At 55.7% G+C, this 19,976-nt stretch overlaps 4 protein-coding genes across 4 annotated transcripts; 1 reads left to right on the forward strand and 3 right to left on the reverse strand.

Annotated features, from left to right (window-relative positions):
• Window positions 1-3,681: 3,681 nt before the first annotated feature.
• On the reverse strand, window positions 3,682-4,725 carry CHGG_09035 (uncharacterized protein; the record flags this gene model as incomplete). Its single annotated transcript, XM_001226961.1, has 2 exons — window positions 3,682-3,804; window positions 3,901-4,725. The coding sequence occupies 2 exons, from the start codon at window positions 4,723-4,725 to the stop codon at window positions 3,682-3,684; spliced, it is 948 nt and encodes a 315-aa protein (XP_001226962.1).
• Window positions 4,726-9,277: 4,552 nt separating this feature from the next.
• CHGG_09036 (uncharacterized protein) lies at window positions 9,278-10,180 on the forward strand (the record flags this gene model as incomplete). Its single annotated transcript, XM_001226962.1, has 4 exons — window positions 9,278-9,415; window positions 9,508-9,594; window positions 9,874-10,005; window positions 10,097-10,180. The coding sequence occupies 4 exons, from the start codon at window positions 9,278-9,280 to the stop codon at window positions 10,178-10,180; spliced, it is 441 nt and encodes a 146-aa protein (XP_001226963.1).
• Window positions 10,181-12,991: 2,811 nt separating this feature from the next.
• On the reverse strand, window positions 12,992-13,548 carry CHGG_09037 (uncharacterized protein; the record flags this gene model as incomplete). Its single annotated transcript, XM_001226963.1, has 2 exons — window positions 12,992-13,231; window positions 13,447-13,548. The coding sequence occupies 2 exons, from the start codon at window positions 13,546-13,548 to the stop codon at window positions 12,992-12,994; spliced, it is 342 nt and encodes a 113-aa protein (XP_001226964.1).
• A 2,772-nt stretch (window positions 13,549-16,320) lies between these two features.
• On the reverse strand, window positions 16,321-17,773 carry CHGG_09038 (uncharacterized protein; the record flags this gene model as incomplete). Its single annotated transcript, XM_001226964.1, has 5 exons — window positions 16,321-16,408; window positions 16,519-16,597; window positions 17,008-17,161; window positions 17,462-17,675; window positions 17,745-17,773. 5 exons carry the CDS (start codon window positions 17,771-17,773, stop codon window positions 16,321-16,323), a joined length of 564 nt encoding a protein of 187 aa, XP_001226965.1.
• Window positions 17,774-19,976: the final 2,203 nt, after the last annotated feature.

Genomic DNA, 19,976 nt, shown 5'->3' on the forward strand with positions numbered 1-19,976 from the left:
GAGCCGGGCAATTTCTTGCAACTCGGACGGAGGATTTTGTACGGGAGAAAACCTGCGTTCAGACCAGGTTAGGACGGATGCTGAGAAGATGGAGGTAAGTTAATTTAACTCAAAACCAATGGCTCGTCAGGGTCAAGTGCCGCTTTGACAGGATTCAAAGAGTCATCAGGTAAACTTGCTCTTGAGTTCAAATCTTCGTGTTTGTTTGAGGTGAAGTGAAGCTCAGGGCACGGGCTTCGTTGAGAGGCTCGATCGCACTCCTAATTTGAAGGAAGACAGGTGGAGCGAGCGAGCCAATAGTAATTGCCCATTGAACATCCTCTTATCTTGTTTCCTGTTGAAGGAAGGCTCGAGGAAAGGCTGAGCAAGGATTTACTTGGGACGACAAGATGCCTGATCCGGTGCAAGGCAGCAGTTTTGTTGGCTCTCATTCTCCGACAAAAGGATGGCATGGGGAAGGAAGGACCTCCGCCATGGAACAGCCACAAAAGTAATTGAGAATGGCCGCCGTGGGGGCTTCCCGCCAAGTCGCCGACATCCCTTCCGGTCCCGGCCGCTCTGTGGGGTCCGGGGTCTTCGGTCCCCAACAGCAGCCCGGCACTAATCCGCAACACCAAGATCGGCGGCCGTGATCGTGCCCACTAACCACGAACGAACCACTTGATCACAACCAACAGAAACAACACAGATCACCAACAAACAAACTGCGCTTCAGCTGCGGCAAGTGTCGCGTTTTGGACGCCACTCAAGTCAATTCAGCCCCAAATTGGCTTGGTTTCACTTCATCCCAACACCGTACTCCCGCACTCAGACAACCAACCCCCTTCTGCACCATGGGTACCCGGAACGGAGTCTTGGGGCCCGTGACACGGAATTGCAATGGAATTGCAGTGGAATTCCCATGGAAGCAACGTACAAGGTCTTGGCTTTTCGCCCCCACCAACCCACCCGATTGCCCAAAAGAATGAACCCGTTACACCGTAACGTTGATCTCCAAATGCACAGCGCTTGTGTTCCCCCTCGCGCGTTCCAAATTGATGTCTGCACCGTCTGCTTAAAATATACGGCGGGGGAAAGGACCTCGTCCAAATAAAGAGAAGACAAGTGAGCGCAATCAATTTTGCCACGACCATGTGTGTAAAAATACACCATACTTCCTATACCCTTCTCTCCGATGGGGCTCGGAGGGTTCTGACATTGCCCGGCAAAGCTCGTTGCAGGATAGAACAAAACGCCCCTTTTACGCCTCCAGGTCGGCGACGTGACCAGCATCGGTGATGGGGCCAAAACAAGGTACCCCCGCCCGTGCCGTCCGGCAGAGCCGTGTGTCTCTCGACTCTTCGAGTCCAGACAGACGAAGCCCGTAACGAAAGCACGCTAGTTCTGCGTCGACCCAGACTTCGCCGAACCACCCCCTCACCGTACCAAATAAACGAACCCTCCACCTGCTTGGACTTTGCCGTACCCCGACATGGCGCCACCGTCTCCGGTAGGCCAACCTAACCGCCGCGGTCCCCGACGAAATGGAACCCCCGAAATGAACCCGCCCTCCAGAAGCTCAGGCGCGGCACTGCATCTTCCACGCCGGTTTTTGGTTCTGCGTTTCTGCGTCGTGCGACCTTCCCAGAGTCGACGGGCCGCGCAATGGTCTTAAATCCTCCACGCCGCAGCGGCGCACGACAGATCGCGACGGCGACACGTGGAATGATCGTGGTGTTCCCAGCCTTGGCCCCCTACCCAGTCGGAGGGAAAATGCTACTCACACACATACAACACAGGTACGTACGCACAAACCCATACGCCGTAGGCCGGCGCAAGCGCAAGCGCACCGCATCAAACCCCCGTCCCACCTAGCCTCCCCCTAAAACAGCCCCCGAGTAAAACAGCCGCCGTGCGACTTCGGCGACAGCGAGCGAAGCCGCCGTGACTTGTAATATGGAGAGCATGCGCCAAAGTGCCGCCGGAGCCGAACCGAGCCCGAACCAACCCAGGCCAGGTTCGGCGTACGAATATGGGATGTATACTCACTTTACCCCCCCTGATGCATGAACGCGCTACGTATGCAAAGTGTCGGATCACTGACTCCTTCGCCAACCTCACCACGAAACCGGGTTGCGGAGTGGGTATCCCAAACCAGCCCCCAGGCCCGGAGGCCAGAGGAGGGTTTTCGGCTTTCATGACCCCCCATAACCGGGCGCAGCAAAAGCGGAGGATCCACCGAGTGTAGAAAGAAGTCAGCGGAAGCGGGTATGAGAAGATCGAAACAAAAGTGGCGAAACGAAGCGAAACTCTCTCTACCGGCCTAGTACATACCACCCCCCACCTCCTCGGACCACCCAGCGGCGTAGTCAGGAGAAACTTGAGTAAGACAAGAAAACGAAACGAAACAAAACATAGCGTTGGCGCGGCACGGTAGTCAGGTGAAGAACTACCAAGTAGAACTAAGTAGGACAATACACACACACACACACATACAAAAAAAAAAAAAAAAAGGGGGAGGGGGGGGGGGGGTAGGGACCACCAGTCAACGACCTTGGTTTGGGCCCGGAGTGAGATGCGGGTGAGGGGAGAAGGGAGTGTTTGGTGTTTCCTAAACAGGAAAGAAGCGAGCAGAAACAGTTTGGCGATTTGTATTGGCGATCAACACCCAAGAGAAACAACAAGCCCAAGCCCAACCAAGCCCGGCCAAGCTTCCATCCGGGCCACTCACTGCAAGAGACTGAGTGATGAAACAAAAGCGCTGTTGCTGGAGCCTTGTTTTCGCCTTCAGCCCTATTGCTGACGGGCCCGCGCGCTAGTATAGCGGCCGAAGAGGGGAAGGGGGGGGGGGAGGCTAAAACGCAAAACGAGGCCCGTCTTTTGTGCAGATCTTTATCGCGCTCGGGTTCTTCCAGTCTTCCAATTGTTTGCTGGATTCCCCCGTTTCCCACGCGCGCCAAGCGGATGGTGGTGAGATTTTCGGAGGTCGTGGTGGGGAAGGAGGGGCAAATCGGACCGAGGAATAGGGCTGAAGATGTGAACGTGGGGAGAACGTCACGAGGGGTGGTGAGCGATGATAATGACAATGGTGGTGGTTCATAATGGGAATGCGTCATTGGATTCGTGAGAGTGACGGGCTATCTAACAAAGTAGAAGGATCTAACTGAGTTGTGAGCGAACAGGACGAGGATGAGGATGAGGAATGAGGATGACCCGAAACCACCAGGCAGCACCGAAAAAGCCAAGTAATGGAAGAGTCAGATCTCTTGCTTCCTACATCCATCCATAACTGATACGGAAAGAGAAGACTGGATACAAAATAAATAAAGCCCTGTCAGGGGAGGCCTGGGGGTGTGTTCTCTTCTCCGGGTCGAGCACTTCGACCGTGGCTAAAAGACTCGCTGAAAAACCCGCCATACAATGTGTGCGCCATCGACGCCTCCAAAATAAACCCGAAATACATAAGCTTGCCTCCCGACGTGTATAAATGCTTCCCGGCCCGTTCCCATCCCATGAAAATGCCTTTCGTGTCCCGTCATCGGGGGTTGACCAGCGTGAGCCGGTGAGTGTTCCCCCTGGGAGGAATAACAAGTGGTAGGAGCGATGATTCCATTATATGCATCACCGTAAAACGTATGTTGCCTTCCCAGCGGCAGTAGAATCCAACAAGTCTCATGTCATATACATTCCCAAAGCTCTCATTCACGCGTGCTGCACCATACCAGGCGAACCCGGCATGGAGAGCGGGGTGGTGGGGTAGGCATCGTAGCTCCCCGAATCCGAGCAGGTTGTGGAATGGTCATAGGAATGCGAGAGAGGCGGAGTCTGTGATTCGAAAGAGTCCCCCGGTCAGCAACGAGCTCGGCCATGAGGGAGAGAAAAAGGCGCGGGGTGGCGCGCCGATGAGGAGGAGGCACTCACATGCGGCATCTGGTCGTACGGCGAGGGGTGGGCGGCCGTCATGTCGATCCCCGGCAAAGGGTAGCCGTTGAAGCTCATGTAGGAGATGGGCTCCTCGGCAGGTGCCCCCGGGTAGGCCGTCGCCTCGCGCTTGATGGCGTCGCTGAAGTGCGTCATGGACGGCAGGGTCACGGGCACCGGCGGCGGTGAAAGGTACTCCTGATACGACTCGGTCGGCATGGCCCGGTGGTAGCTCTGCACGGCCCCGTACGGTGGCATGATCATCTCCTCGGGGGGCGGGGGGTATGTTGAGTAGGCGAACATGGGCGGGGTGTTGGACCGCTCGCGCTCGTCGTAGGAGTGGGCGAAGAGGTACTCATCGTCGTGGTGCATGGGAGGCGTATATTGGCCCTGCAAGGTCGGCTTCATTTGCGCAGGTGGTGATTGCTTTTGTGTCTTGGCTGCCTGTGTGCGCTTTGTCTTCGCCGGCGGGCTCGCCTTCTCGTTGCCGGATGATGAGGCATCATCTGAGGTCCCCGCGCGCCTCTCAAGCTCCTCCAGCCTCTTCTTAAGCTTCTTGCCTGTTGGAGGAACGTTTAGCTCCCGGTACACTCGGCTTCCCAGCTGGCCCTGGGGGTCGGGCATCTTGTACATACGGTAGTTGCGCTGGGCAATGCGGTTCTGTATCCTCCTGCGCTCGGCCAGATCTGAGATCTTGGTCCAGTCCTCGTCGGGGTTGGCGGAACTGCTGAAGGCGCTGCTGGTGCTGTGGTTGGAGTAGTGTCTTGTAGGTGCGGGTGCTGGTTGCGCCGCGTAGGCATATGTGTGTTGCGACATGGCGAACATGGTGGTCTTGGGAGCTGCCTGTCTTGCTTGGCTAGCTAGCTGTGTAAGATGCGAGATGTTTGTGGAGAAGTGATGTAGGCGGCAACACAAAGGATGAGGTGAGAACCAAAATGACGGATGGGGAATGAGAGGGTAGTGAGGTGGAATATAAGGTCTTCGGGGTGTCAAGAGGTCCTTCTGAGTCCGAGTGGGATCTTCCTTGGTGGCAGGATAGCTTCACAGCCGTTTTGGAAGATGGGAAGGCTCCAGGATTAAATATTACGAAGCCAGTTCCTTCGGCCCTCCGGGGTGCGAGGCTTGCTTCGAGCCCACATGGCGGCGTTTGCTGGGGGGTCGAGGTACCTCGATTCTGGTCCCCCCCCTGTCAATTCCGTTGTTGCGGTCACCCACACCCACCTTAACCCAAGGCCCTGGCAGGGGGTGGTTGATCGAGCGCTCGAAACCGTGTCCGGCAATAAACTCGCAGGGATCTTGGGAATCCCACACCCCCGGGGACGGAGTACCAGGGTACATCTGGCCGCTATCCTGCAGCCTGGCCTGAGGTACCCGCTACGGTGCCGCGACAGGGGGGTGGGGGGGGGGGCGCCGTCTCTCTCGTCTCTGTTCTGGGCGTATGCACGGAACCTGCGAGCTGGAGTGGTGCCAAGCGGGGTACGGCGCTGTCAATTCTCGGGCAAGTCACTGACACCAACTGCTTCGCTGCTGGCTGTGTGTCGTGGCAGCCAGGGCTCTCGGTGCTTGTCACCCCGCCGTCCGTCTCGTCGGGCAATGCCCAGACACGAGCATTGCCCAAATCGAGAATTAGCTGGTGTCTGTTGGTATCTGCTCCATCTGCTCCATCTGCTCCATTTCGATCAGCTGGGCTTCGACTGTGGCTGGAGTAACCGTAGTGACGTATCGCAGCGCATCTCGGCCCTTAATGATGGATAATGTGAAATAAAAATAAAAAACGGAGGATGCAATGTACCTGGTGATGGGTCGCACTGGACTTCGTTTGGTACCAGGAAACATTGTCGGCCGTGGGTGCATCCAAGAATCGCAACAACGTGCGTGGTCCATTTTACGAGATGCTGCTGCGTAACTGCTCTGGGTCCTGGCTGCGGAGATCCACTCAGTGCAGCAGAGCTGGAGCTCAAGAGGAGGGTGGGAAACGGAGGGGAAACGACGGTCCAGGCAACCACCAGAACTGCCTGATGAGGTAAAATTAGCCCAAGTGCCCTATTTTGCCCACATGAAGCGCCCAAACTAAAACAGCAGGGGTGGTTCAGACTGAGCAGGTGCGTTTCGTCCCGCCTGGCGGCGGTGTGTCCCATCTCGAACCCTGATTGGACAGAGATCCGGTCCGCACATACCCCGGATCATTTTCTTGGTGCTCGTAGGGCTGCGGTTCTGATCCCCGGCGCCCGATATGCCCATTTTCAGCCAAGTTCACCTGTCTCGAGAAATCTCAGGATTCTCTCAGCCACGAAACAACAAAACAACAAAAACAACCTACACAGCAGCGTGGCGGCCGCTATTCAGTATCCTAGTTCCATGTTCACAAGGTTCAAGTATACTTTCCCCGTTGGGTCCGCTCGTTTCAGCAAAAGGTCTTCCCGTCGTGTCACAGACCACCGGGGCTGCGGCAAGGACCGGCAAACTGGCGGGTCTTCGGGAGGAAGCCGAGTGTTAGTGCGGGCCTAGATGGGTGGAAGACGGGTATCTCTCAACAACCCCCTTTGACACACCCTTGCGCTGACCTGGGGCCGGCCTCCACAGTACATACACATCAGTTTCGCCGACGTCGATAAACGAGCTCGCCGTTCCCGGGGCCATGGCTTGCAGGTCTGCATCGGGTTCCCTGTGGCACGGGTCGCAGGGCCGGTCTGGCTTCGAGAACAAATCTTGCTGCCAAAAGAGATTTGTTGGGGCTCTTGGGCTTGTTTGCAGACCGTGCACTCCAATCACAGCTCTTGTCGATCCTCGTTTGCTGATACTGTCCCTCGCTAGCTCTACAGGGCATGGTTCCGTTGGATCTTAGGAGGCGTGCTGTCCACGGGCACCTTGAAGAAACTTGAACTCTGCAGAATCTAAGTCCGGAGGTAGGTAAGGTACATACCACCTACCTATTTGGGTCATTTCCTTCACAACCCTAGGTTTATTGGAATCTGCGATGGAGGCTTTGAGATGCAGCCGCGCTCTTTCTTCAGCAAGACCTCAAACAGGCATGGTCGATGCGAAGACGGCGATATTGACAACTCTGGTTGGTCCATTTCCTGGGTTACAGGGCCTTAAAATAAGGTTTTTCCGTTGGTGGCTTGGCATCGCGGCTGCCCTCAACATCAGGCCCAGCACTAGGATCGGCGGAGCCAGTCCCGATGTGCAGAATTTTGTTGCCTGTTTGCGAGAGCCCCCCGGGCTCCATCAGGTCTCTCCTCCTGCTCCAGCACTGCCGCCGATTCCACTCGGAGTTCATCCGTCCCGCCACGTTTTTCGCCTAGTTTGTTAATTGTAGACGAGGCTTTTCAAAATGTTTTTGGTTGACTTTCGCCTGCCTTTCTCGTCCAAGTTTTCGCAGTCGGTCCTCGCTAAGTCGTGGGGGTCATCGAAACATGGAGGAAGTCTTGACTCTTGGTTGGGGTACGAAGTAACTACTAATGTCTATTACATTTGTGCTGTGCCAGAACTAGCCCCACTTGCTAGATACTAATCCGTGGACACGAGAGACTGGATTACTGATTCAAAGGGCACAGGAGGCATCTGCCGCTATCAATCATCACAGAGCGAGCTTCACCAGACCCAACACATGGGCTCCGCTAAACGACTCAATTCACCCAATCAAGCTGGAATTCTCGTAAGCCTCTGGGCGGCGCGACCTGGACCTGCCAACTAACCCCGGTGCCCTGTCGTTCAAGACTCCACCAGCTCTTGTTGATCGTCGCCCCGTCGCCGAAACTCATGCCTAACACAGTATACAGTCTCGACAGTAAAAGTGCCTGGCCCGGACCTGAACCGCGCACCCGCCGCGACCCAACCCTTGGATGGGGATGTCCCCACAGAACCCGCCCGGCCACCACTCGCTTGTCCGGCCCGACGCAACAAGTCCGCAACGGTCGAGTTCGTGAATCGAGGTTCATCCGCGTGCACCGAAGCCTCAGGCAACAAGTTACCAGAATAGATTCCCATGCTATGCTATGATCGATATTGCTTCACATCGGACTGACTCTGATCACAAATCAAGTGCGTTCTCCTCTTCCCAATCTCTTCGGATCCTCCTCCCAGACCCCGCTGGTTGCTATGGCGGCACGGTGAGAGGTCGGCGTCTAGCCACCCGTGTGGCTTTACGGTGGTAACGCAATGCAGCGACTCGAAGCCCCGGGCGCAGCCGTCTGGGGCTCGGCAAACTGGCTTCCGAACTACCCAAGCCACCGGAGCTGGGATCACGAGGCTCAGAGCTTACAACTAACAAAACGACCGTGGAATCTAAACCCACAAAGCTGCAGCCGTTTGGAGAACGGTGGCCGACCTCAAACCCGGCCACTTGGCGGGTGCGACCAAGTGTTTCCACTCACTTGCAACGAATTCGCCTCGTAGGGCTGCTTGTCCAGCTCGGCGTCGTTGACATGCCATATTTTTTGCGTGCGGTTCTTTAAGGTGCTGACAGAACCACGCCTCCCCCTACCTCGCGATGTATGTACCAACCAGCTGTCTGACAGAAGAAACGGAACCACTCCCTTGGAAGTCTGGTTTGGCACTCGGTGATTTTACCCCTTTTCATCTCCCGCCATTGAATCGTCGATATGCTCGTGGGAATCCTTGGGTTCTCCAAAGTCTCGCTCTGAAGGATTCCCCGGGGCATATCGCGCAATCTCGAGAGATTTAACCCACAAGGGACGAGTAGGCCAACAGTCGCTGAGAGACCGTTTATCCTCAAACGGCCACTACTCGACTGATGTCAGAAGTTTACTCCCACCGGGCGGCCCGACGGGGATGCTGCGACATCGCAGATTTGTCTCGCTAACCAACCTTCGTTGACTGGCTTCTTTTGCGTGTCTCGCCGTGTTAGCGCAGCCGAGCGAATAGCAGTGCGCCAAGCTCGCCTAAATCCACAACACCCCGAGGGGGAAGGATTCCATCGTTGCATCTGCCATCGGCGAATTGCCCCAGCACAGCGTCATTCTTCGACATGAGCAGAACCCGCTCACAGGGGTTCGGCCCCGGGGGCGGGACAGGGCTACTCGGGGCTACTCCAGAACAAGGCAAGACCTGTCGAACGGCTTCGTGCGCCTGAAGCGCGTGCGCGCGGAGTGCGCAGCCACACGTTGAACGGTCCCCCGATTAGGCAATTAGACAACATGCATTCCCTGAAATTTCGAGCGGAGTTGGGGTTCTTCGAAAGTTCTTCCCCTCTGCTTTCCCTGGTTGGTTCACCAGTCAACCAGCTGTCCCCCTTCAAGGGTTCCTAGTCAAGTAAAGCCCCTCGACTGATGAGGCCGGCGATCGCGGGCCGTTGAGACGGGCAGGTTAGTTATTTATTTCGAGGGAGTTGTGGCGGTCGACCAGTCAGCGACCAATGATTATGGTTCTTACTTGGCATGATTTCGAAACATGTTTCTCGAGGCGGGAAGGCCATCGCGGTTCCTTGCTCGGACTGTGCTCGCTCCGCTTTTTACAAATCATTGGGGCTTATTTGTTTATCCATGGTGTATTTGTGAGTACTTTGCAGCTACCCTACCGACCTAAGGAGAGATTGATGCAAAATCGTGAAACATCGCCTTGGAAATAACCGCCATTTACCAACAGCCTAGTGGGGGCGAAATCTACGCGCAAGTATACATTCGCGCAAAGAACGTACACCCTTCTAGAAGTGGCAGGTCAAGCTATGACTATGTATGTACTTTGCCGCAACACGAGGCCTCAGTTTCAGGTGGACGTCGTAATTAACCTTTCGCTTCTCGTTGTGTAGCATTTACCGCGCCGCCTCCTTGGTCCAGATGAGATGGGGATATGCAACGCTGGGGCGGGGGGGTGCAAGAAACTTGATACCGCTTTCGGGCACTGATCTGGAGGTCCTCCCAAGCGGACGATTTTTGTGGTTGTATAGCTACCACAGACACGCAATATGTCCATACATAGGAGGATAGGGGGTGAATCCCACGAGCGAAACAGTTTGATGATGAGCCCATGCGCCATGCGCCGGCCGGACCACGTGAGGGTCTCGGGATGCCCGGCACGGCTGGTGATGATCTGCACAGCCCGGCCCAGAACGCGAATGCCCGGTCTGGGCTGCCGGAACAAAAGGTACGGGTTTACAATCTCTTGCCGAAAACGGCTTGGTCAAGCGCTCTGTGCCAGATAGCGAACTACACTACTATGTACTGTGTATCAAGAGAGAGCCAGGGAGTCGTTTGCAGCGGCCGCTCTTTCGGAGGAGGGATCGAAACACGCGGCGGTATGCATCTCTGTGTGGCAGTGAAGGCGGTGATGGTGACGGTGACGATGACGATGCCTCATGGCAATGCACCCCTCCCCCGGCAACTGCGGATGGGCTCGCTATGTCGGTATGGACAATCTCCCAAGCTCTCGGGTGCAGCATACCCGGAGGCACGGCACTGAAACTCGAGCAAAAGTTCCCTTCCCCTTCCCTTCCCCCTGGGCCGGAACCGAGCAGATTTCCCAAATGCTGGGGAAGGTGCTGACTGGGCGGGTGGGTGAGCTGGGTTTCTTTTTTGTGAGATGCTCCGGCGTGAGACCGAGTCCGTGGTACCGGTGTATGGGCGCGCATGGCTTTGATCAGTAAGCAGACGGCAGGGGGGGGAGATAACAAGACTGCTGGCTGCTGCTGCGAGTTGTTATTTCCGAGAGGAGATGTCTCGGAATGACGGGAGGAAAATGGCATCAACAGAGTCTATCACGGCCCGGGAATGATGGCGGAAAGTCTCCGACTTGGTCAGGGAACACACGACTATGGCCGGTAGGGATGATAGCGAAGGTTTGAGTCTGCAGCTAACTATGGTGATGGCGGCTTGTCCAGGAGAGCGTGGGAGTCTTTTCGGAGACTTTCGCTCGAGCCCGGACTTGGGTGAATGACAAATGGACAATCATGCAGCAGGTGATGCAACGGCAATGTACCCTTCCCGTCCCAGTGCCCTAACCCCGGGTCCGGAAACTAGCGCAGCGAGGTTCAAAGTATGCGGGGATCCAAAAGGTCCGTTAACAGGACGCGCATCAACAATCACGCTCCCGTCGCGGGGGGGGTCTTGTCAGGGGTTGGGATTCGGGACTGGCAGGGTCAACGCCACGGCGTCCACCTCGCAAGCCCCTGGCACTCGGTCACTCGTAAAATTGAGGTTATGGTGCCGAAAAAAATGTCGTGCTGGTCCGATGCTGCGTTGAGGACGGGGGTTCTGCTGGAACTCACAATGGTAGCTAGGTAGTTTCGTAGACACTATCTTGGTTAGAGAGATGATTGCTGTTCGCCGTCCTCGAGCTGCGACACACTGAGCCACAGAACACCCAGCTGGGTTTCAGGCACCGACTTTCTCTGCCGCCAGTGGCGTTAAATGGTTGGGGATCTCGTTTGTTGATACCCAAAACGGCCTACAATTTTGGGAATTTGGGAGCTAAGTTGGGTCCCTTGGCTCATCTTTTCCTTCCTCTCGCGTACAGCCTCCCAAAAAATATAGCAAGATCCCCATGGCACCAAATGCATCATATGTTATTCATACCCCCATATCAACAGAAACCCGTGGGAATACAAGATGACGCCGAATCATGGCCACGCCGTTGTAACATGGAGTGAGAGATGGGCGGCCAGGAACTGCCTTTAATCACCAATCAGAGCCCTCCAACAGCAGTCTGAAAGAGGGCAAAATGGCCGCTTTTGGAGAGCTTGTCGTTACTCAGAACGGGCCGAAACGGTAAACCCCCTCCCCTGTTCTGGCCGCCGTTTCCAACGTCCTTTCGCCCTCACCGGCCGATCCGGGGTATGGAGTTACGTTCAACGCCCTCGTCGCAGCAAGGCGCAGATGGTAGCATCAACAGTCGCGGTGTGTCTAACAAATAATTTGACGCAAGCCCGATGAGAAGATGCGCATAGAAATCCACTTCCATTGGCTTCGCGCACTCTGGACTCCAGTCCACCGCACGCTGGCGATAAACGGACGCTTGATTGGATGCGGAAAAGACGGCGAGCAACTCGGGATGGTGCTGCGAAGATCGCGGTCCGTCTCGCAAAATACGCTGGGTCTGCGTATCGCATCCCCCCCCTTCCCTTCACCCCCTCCCCCCCACGTCTTGTGGTACATCCCACCGTTACATTGGTACACGTACACAGTATTGGCCAGGCCCAGAAACCAATGCAGCCGTCTCGTAGGGCTGGCCGGTCGGTGGTGGCTGTTGGCTTTTGCTCCGTTCCCCACAAGGAGCGTCTCCAACTCGGGGTGCGACGTGTAACCTTGACGCATTTTGCCATTCTTCCCCCCCGGTCCCCAGTCCCCACGGAGCCACGACATCATCGGCCATCACAAAGGATCGGGACCAAGCCACAACCACTAGCCCGCTAGCGAGGATCGTCCCTCGGATCGTCTCCGGGGTTTAGATGACCGCGCTTTTCATCACGGATGGGCAGGGAGAAGCCGGGCCATCCAACAGGAGGATGCGATGATCCAGGACACCTCGCAGATTCGCTGGGGAACGGAGACGGGCCTGCCCTTCGTTCGATCCGCCCCCGGGCGAGACAGGTTGGACGGCAGACGCCGCCCTGCCCTGCCCTGCCCTCCTTCCTGATCACCGATCTGCACTCGCTCAGTAACTCTCGGGGACGGCTTGTGTTCGTTTCGTTTCGTTTCGTTCGAGATGGCGGTGAAGAAGAAGACGGCAGCGGCGTGGTGGTGGACACACTCGACATGAAGCGCCACCCTCCATGTGTACATACATGACTTGCATGGCAACGCATGGGGCACCGCTCAAGGGTTTGTTGGTCGAGCGTATATCACTATGTACATACATGCCGTTCCACCTCGGAAGTGAGGTATGGAGTGGTACCACAGGCCAGGCCGGTGCTCTGGACGGCCCGCCTGACAAATGCATGTTTTGGGATGCACATGCCGGCGCTGCATGTCGGCATGTACCTCGTAGGGCTGAGTTCCTCCGTCTCCGGACGGGGCCGGACGATGTCGATATTGCGAGTGCACACTTGCAAGTTTGGTTGGCCGCTGCCTACGCACCTGAGACGCACAAGGCGAACGGGTCCTCTGAAGCTCTCGAGAGACTGCGTTTTGGAAACTCACGGCCCCCCTCTCTCGATGCATGTGCCGGGAGCAAAAAGTAGGGGTTTGGATTGTGCCGCCTTTGCAGCAACACATGGTCCTCGCTGCGTTTCGGCGGGTTCTTCGGGAACGGCCGTGGGACCGAGGCAGCTCATGACCTCCGGCGGTAGGGGCCCAATGTAGTCGCTACTTGCTACCTCCAAAACTTCATGACGCGATGTGTCGCAGTGTTGGAGGCGGTCAAGATAACGCGGGTGCTATCATCTGGTGTGGTAGGCAAAGCCATATCTGGACGGGGTGGTTGTTTGAATGCAGATATTGAGTCGAGGTGTGTCACCCCAAATTGAGAGAGTTGCCCTCACGGCGCTTAAGCATCTCAGAGTGTGTAACCGATCAAACTGACCAACTATCACCTCCGCCCATCCACGTCTACATACTCTACCACCTTCCCGTCCATCTCTCCCTGACTCACCGCTCTAGTGTAGTTAGCTCTTGTCCCGCCCATGACACACCACAATGAGCAGGGTAGCAAAGCGTGGTTGATGGCGTCAACGAGCTGGTTATTGGTAATCATGGTGGCTGTTTGTAATCTGGTGGCTGCATATATCTGGATGGATCGGGGCTTCTTCTCCGTCCGGGGATGGCGCAAAGCTGGGGCACTGACTTCCCTGGCGCGCCTAATTGACGCCTCGCAAGGGGGACTTCGCGGTTGAAGGATCCTGTGCAACCGGCATCGAAGGGGTTGCTCGGCAATTGGTCTCTCTTTGGGGAGCCTTGATTGCGAATGATTGCGTAGGATTTGCCGCGACAGCAAAAATACCCCAGACCCTTCAAAGTCCTCCCCTCTGTGTCACCTAACCATCCACCCATACACCACCCCTTCAAAAAGTCGAGGACAAGAGCGGGGTATTTGCCGCGTCTCCTCGGGTTGCCCGTATCTCGACGAGTCGCAAGGGCCAGAGCATCGCAGACCCGCTCTGGGTAAATGATGGACGGGACTGACGCATCGCGAGCAGCATAGGTACGCATACGCCCGGTTTAGCGAAATCGCGGGCGAGAGTACATGCCTCGTCAAAATGTCAAAGCATTGACGATGGTTGCAGACTTGGGTGCAGGGGAACACAAGCGGTTGCGAAAAGCGAGCCTCAAGGCGCATGGGAGCCGTGGGGCTGGGGCTGTACAGCCCGAGGTGCAGGACTTGGATCAGTCGAGAAGAACAGAGGCAGGACTTGGCGTGCGTTGCGATGCGACAGTGCATCGAAACAGGCGGGTTTGGCGGCGCAGCACCTCAGTGCAATTCCCGCCTGTTCTTGGTGTGAGCGCGGGGACTGCCAGCAAAAATGAGCGGAGTGGGGCGGCGACTTGGGCGTGCCGGGGTGCAATGCACTCCACTCAGTTCCTGGTATTCGCCCGTGCCGACAGGGGTGGCGGGGCCACTCGTGCCAAGCTTTTCATCCCTCCACTTTTCTGGCTGCAAGGTCCCTCACGGTTCAACCTCACCCAAAACACCACTCACACCACTCGAGCATCATTGAGCGAGAAACATGGATGGGTTGCAACGGGTTCGAGCCAGTCACATCGCCGCATGCCTCTTTTTGGGGAGAAGCAACCACCAATGTGTGCCAATCAACCACTTTGACAAATCCCAGACATACATCGTATTTTCTATTCCGAGACGAACGGTGGCCCGGTGACCGGAATAGGGAGGTAGGGACCACCCACCGTTCTTGCTTTGGTTTCAATCATAGTCCAAATCCGGCAACACCACACGAATGGGCGAGTGCCTACGACGCCTTCCCGCCTGCCGCCCTCGAGCTACGGAGCCACCGAGCCACCGGGCCACCGAGCACCATACCCGGAGCTCCCACCACAGCCATACTGTCGAGTCACAGGCCGATCCAATCATCGACACCCCGCCATGCACCTCTTCTTCCCTCGTGCCGATCAAGACCTTGCAAAGTGTCAACTGCGTCAAAACTCACTGGGACTGCCTTGACTGCCTTGACTGCGTACTGTCTGTAGTACAGAATGGATCGTTGCCACAATCCTCCCGATGCGCATCGGAGACTGATGGGAAACTTGGCGAGCGTAGCGTCATGGGATGAGCACTCCCGCTCCTCACACCAAAAAACCCGTGTAATGCATGGCGCTGAGACACCTCGCGTGCGATCCCACTCATCGAATTTCATGATGGCGCCCATGTTCAGATCAACAACAAACCTGGCCGCCCTAACTAACTAAACCTTGCTATTCCCATCACGATCCTTCCGCCTTCTTCTCAACGCCCTTCGTCGGGCCCGAAGATGCACCGCACCGTATCTGGTGTAACTCGACGTCAAGCAGGCAAAACCCGGGATATTGCGATATGCCCGCTTCTTCGTTGCTGTCGTGGCCCGAGCGCCGCCTGATCGGACTGGCACCGTATATCCGGTCCACGTCGGTTTTTCAACCCGGTGGGCGGTGTTAATAAAGGCATTAGTTATAGAAATTCCAAATGACAGACAGAACATGTGTGTTACACCACGTTGGCACCTCTTTCTTCGCGGTAACCAACTGGGCACGCACCATGATTCGCTCCTTGACACATCGACACAGTGCCCTTAGCAGCAATTCTCGAAATCCTTCAATTGCACCCTTCGGAGAGCAACGAAATACCGGGGTTAGGCCTGCCGTCTCTCGGACTCATCATACCCCTGCTCACCCAGACCCGAGGGCAAGGCCATTTCCCATGTCTTCCGGCGTCCCGTCTTTTCGGATTTTATATCTCCAAGGACCAAAACTCCGTCGGCTTTTATACTTCATCTCCGTATCAGACATGTCCCCGTGCCCCGTCCCGGGGGTGGGGTGGTGGTGGAAAGGGCCCCCATCAATCGATTAATCACCTCCCAACAAACAAAATTGCTGCCACGATGCCGGGAAGCGGATGACCCAGGAGGGCGGAACATGGCGTTGGCAGTCAGCACCCAATCGCCCTAGCGCCTCGAGTGAAAGTGAGAGAGAGGGCGGATGGGGCAATTCCTGGCCTATTGGGGCTGAGACCCGCTGTCCGACAAGTCGCAGGAAGCGGGTTGATCCTCTCTGACGTGTGACGACGAGCCTGCCTGGCTTTCCCTAGAATGGCGGGGGGCTTCTCGTTGCGACTGGGCTTGCGATCCCTGAGTGAATCCACAGCGACAACAAACACGAGCGCCTGTCTTTTTCTCTTTTTTTTTTTCTTTTTTTTTTTTTTTCGTCCAAGCGGGTCTCTCACTTCCTTTCCTCTGTTGGTCTTGTCTGACGGAGGACAGGGCAATGTACATGTAGGAACGAGCGGGGAAGATTACGGCTGTCCTGGCATCCCGTTGTCTCAGAGCCCGTCTGGTTCAACGGCGCGCCGGGCGCAAACGGCCGCAGGGCTGGCCGACCTGGCGGGGATATCCTTGCGACCTCCGTAACTATGATGCGTTCGACGACGCGAATGGCTTTTCCGGTGACTCTCAAGATCCAGGTAATAGTTCGACAATATCCTGTGTCGCATCCACTAGTTAAGCGGTCTGCAGCGCACCGAGTGGACTTGGGGCTGTGCTCTCTCGGCTGGCTGAATCGTGAAGCTCCATTCGACACACGGCCGGGCTGCTCCATACCTTCATTTGCCGATTCGGGAAGTTGGCATGGGAATTACACCACACCCACGAAGTACCCTCACCGAGTTGAAGCTTCAAATGTCTTGGGCTAAACGCGCCTGCGATGGTTCGCAAAAGTCAACGTTACCCTCGACCCGTTTGTGCTACCCGGATAGGCTTCATCTGAGCATTTCGTGCATAATGTACAGCCCACCGTGCGGGTACGCGTTGCGTTTTCCCTAGGTGTGCGCCGAGTAATGTTGATGAATTTCTCGTGGTTCATGACGAATCCATGTGGCTGTACCGTACTTGGTCTACTGAGGGAATGCTTGGTAGACTCGACGACGAGTCTAACGTCTTCGGAGCGGACAGATCCATTACGCCGTTGCGTATCGCCGGCGTTCGACAACTTTCCGGCTCCGTGAACATACCAAGAGAGACTGGGCTGTGTCCGCTGCGGGCGGTCGAGATGTACCACAATAGCATCGCGGTGAAATGGACAAGTGCTGAACAACTTGAAGGGGAGTGATTGCAACAGGGTTTCCACGATGCTCTGGAACAGAAACCATCCGTAATAGAGTAGGCCTATGTAGTTTACTTGAGGCAGTTAAGAGAATACACTAAAGAATTACTCTCTCCCTTCTCATAACACAGATGTATATATCTCTGGGTAACGAACGCGGAGTGCTCATCACTCGTCAACCTCCAGCGCAACCTACCCAGATAACAAATGGTACCTACCGGTTAGCATTCGCCCATGTCGGGGAGATGGCTTGTCCATCCAAAGCAGGGTGGAAAGCGAGGATGAATCCCGTTTATCAGGGGCCGCCCACGGTACTTGTTGGACTACAACTGCGCAAGTAGCAAGACAAGCTACCCACTCACCAGCTTCATCACATCGATGGCATGCGCAGCACCAGACGCAGTGGCCCATGTGGGACGGAAGACTGGACACGGCAAACCTGTCACGTTTGCGTGGGAAGACCCGACAGCTACCCCGTAGCAGGACGAAGAATATGACGACGAAGTTCCCCTTGGAGTGCTCTTTGCCATAAAGGCGGCCGCCGCCGGAGGCTCGACTCGGCTGATTATTGGCCTCCTCCCGTTGCCAGCGTGTTATCACATCAGTTCTCTACGAATGTGGCGGTCATTACCAACATCAACTCACATTGTCGAGACCCGAGCCAGCTTGGCCATCGGGTAGCCGCTCTCTTCTCCGCTAGCTATCTATGTATTGTCTCGTCATATGCCATAAGGACTATCACTCAGCCCAACACTGGCTGTTCGGTAGAACAGAGCCCCTTTCACCTCCAGCACCCAAGATTAATCCAACACTCTCTCCTCTTGGGGCATATGCCGCCACATAATCTGTATGCCAGTCATAATGTCGCCGTAGACAGCACTCATTGTACAGAACACTATACAAGCCGAAGTGAAACAAGGAACTGGCGGCGAAACTAAGGTTGGCAGGTATTAGACACTATATACACAAGGTGCAAAGTATTTCTGCCTTATGGACGGAGGGCCCAACTGAGCGGCGTTAAAAGAGTGTCCCCTTTCACATCAGTTACGGATATCACTAACGCACACGAACTCCCTCGCTCCAACTCAAACGGACTCAATCCACGGCCACAGACTGCGGACAAGGAGAATAAATAACGGCAACCCGCCTACTCTGATCATTATTCACCCAACGAAGAGACTTGAAACCACACTGGTAATGTTGCTTGTTGCTTTCAGGTCTGATGGCTCCGCCTGTGATCCTTTTGTCGGTGAGCATAACACATGCACGTCCACCATCCCTTCTTTAGAATCCCCCAAACACGGTCCTCGATGCTCCCATCGAAACAACACAAACCAAACTGTGAATAGCAATTTCTACCCGCCGGTTACAATCTACCTTCAAAGTCCAGCTCCTTTTCCACCCGATACTTCAGCGCTCTTCTTTTCACCAGCCTCTGCCGAGCCTTTAGAAGATGCTGCATCTCCGCATTACCCCCGCTTATCCATGCCATGATACCCCCGTACCACCAATCCTCTCTCTATCCCCATCGAGCTTGACGTTTGCCCATGTTGCTGAACTTCACAGCCTGGCCCCGCGCGTCCTGTGGCCGAGGCCAAGACTCGCGCCAGCACCGCATTGGACAACCTTTCGGCGATGTTGGTGATAGCCTCCTCGAGTGACCGGGTCTCATCACCATCGTGGCCATCCCCGCCGTCGGTTCCCCCAGCCCCAAACGGCCTGGCGCACGCCAGGATGGTGTCATGGACATCTTTGAGCGTGGTGGATGGTGCAAGGCAGTCAATGCCGTCTATGAGAATCATTTTCCCCGGGCGTATAGTCTGTCGATGACTCGGGTTCGCAGGGCCGACCCTTTCCCCCCATCACACATGCCCATCCAGAGCCGGTTGGTCAGGACCTCCCGGTTCTTAGGTGAGGTAATTCTTTGATGTAGCCTGTCTGCCCGCTTCCGGTATTCTGATAATGGTTCACCGCTGTGTCTCTTGAACGATACGGCTTCCAGGTTGACGGCGGGCGGGTTTGTCATGGCTGTGTAGGGAAAACGCGCTCGAAAAGCACTCTAGATGTGTGCATAGTTCTCTCGGTTGCCTGTATATTCGGTGCGCCACCAGTCCTGGGCTTCACCCCAAAGGCCACTGCGAAATTTGCCTCGCTCCACCCGTTCGACTGCGTCTCCGGTAATTCCGGACAAGTCAATGTTGACTTGGATATCTTCTAGGTATTCAGCAGCGGATTCGCCTTTCCAGCCGTGGAATGTGGGCCATTGTAATTCCATATTGAACCGGCGTCTTCGTGACTGGTTTATACACACAGGAGATGATGGCGTTGATGGCGTTGATCTTGGTGTTAGTTGGGATTCTCAGGCTTGTGACGATGAGGTGAGTGCCGATGATGATAAGTGGTCTCCCGAGTCTAACTGACTATCATCCGCGTTCATGGGAGTGCATGCCTGTGATGATGTTTGCCCCCCCCCCAACAAGATGGAGAATCCTCGCTCCCAGACATCATTAGATTGTAACGCGAAGGAAGGAGAATGGCGGTAGCGTTGGTGTGTCGCTAAAGGGCAGTGATGACGTGTGCTACAGTCCTGTTGCGCCTTCCGGTATTAGTGTCCCACGTATCCTAGCCGGCCAGTTGACGTTCCGCTCACCTCGTTCGACTAATGATGGTCTCCGCAACGTCGGCGATGATGAGTTCAGTATAGTGGTGGTGGTTTGGTGGGGTGTCGGGGCAAGGATCGTTCGTGGGAGTGATGTCAGTGATAGTAATCTTAGTGGTGGTGATCTTTAGTGGTAATGGTTCTTGGTCACACTAACACGATGTGGAAACTAACAATTCCTCTGGACCACGCCAGGTAACTCTTCTGTCATTAATGAC

This window comes from Chaetomium globosum, genomic scaffold, assembly GCF_000143365.1.
Source record: "Chaetomium globosum CBS 148.51 scaffold_6 genomic scaffold, whole genome shotgun sequence".
NCBI classification, from domain to species: Eukaryota; Fungi; Ascomycota; class Sordariomycetes; order Sordariales; family Chaetomiaceae; genus Chaetomium; species Chaetomium globosum.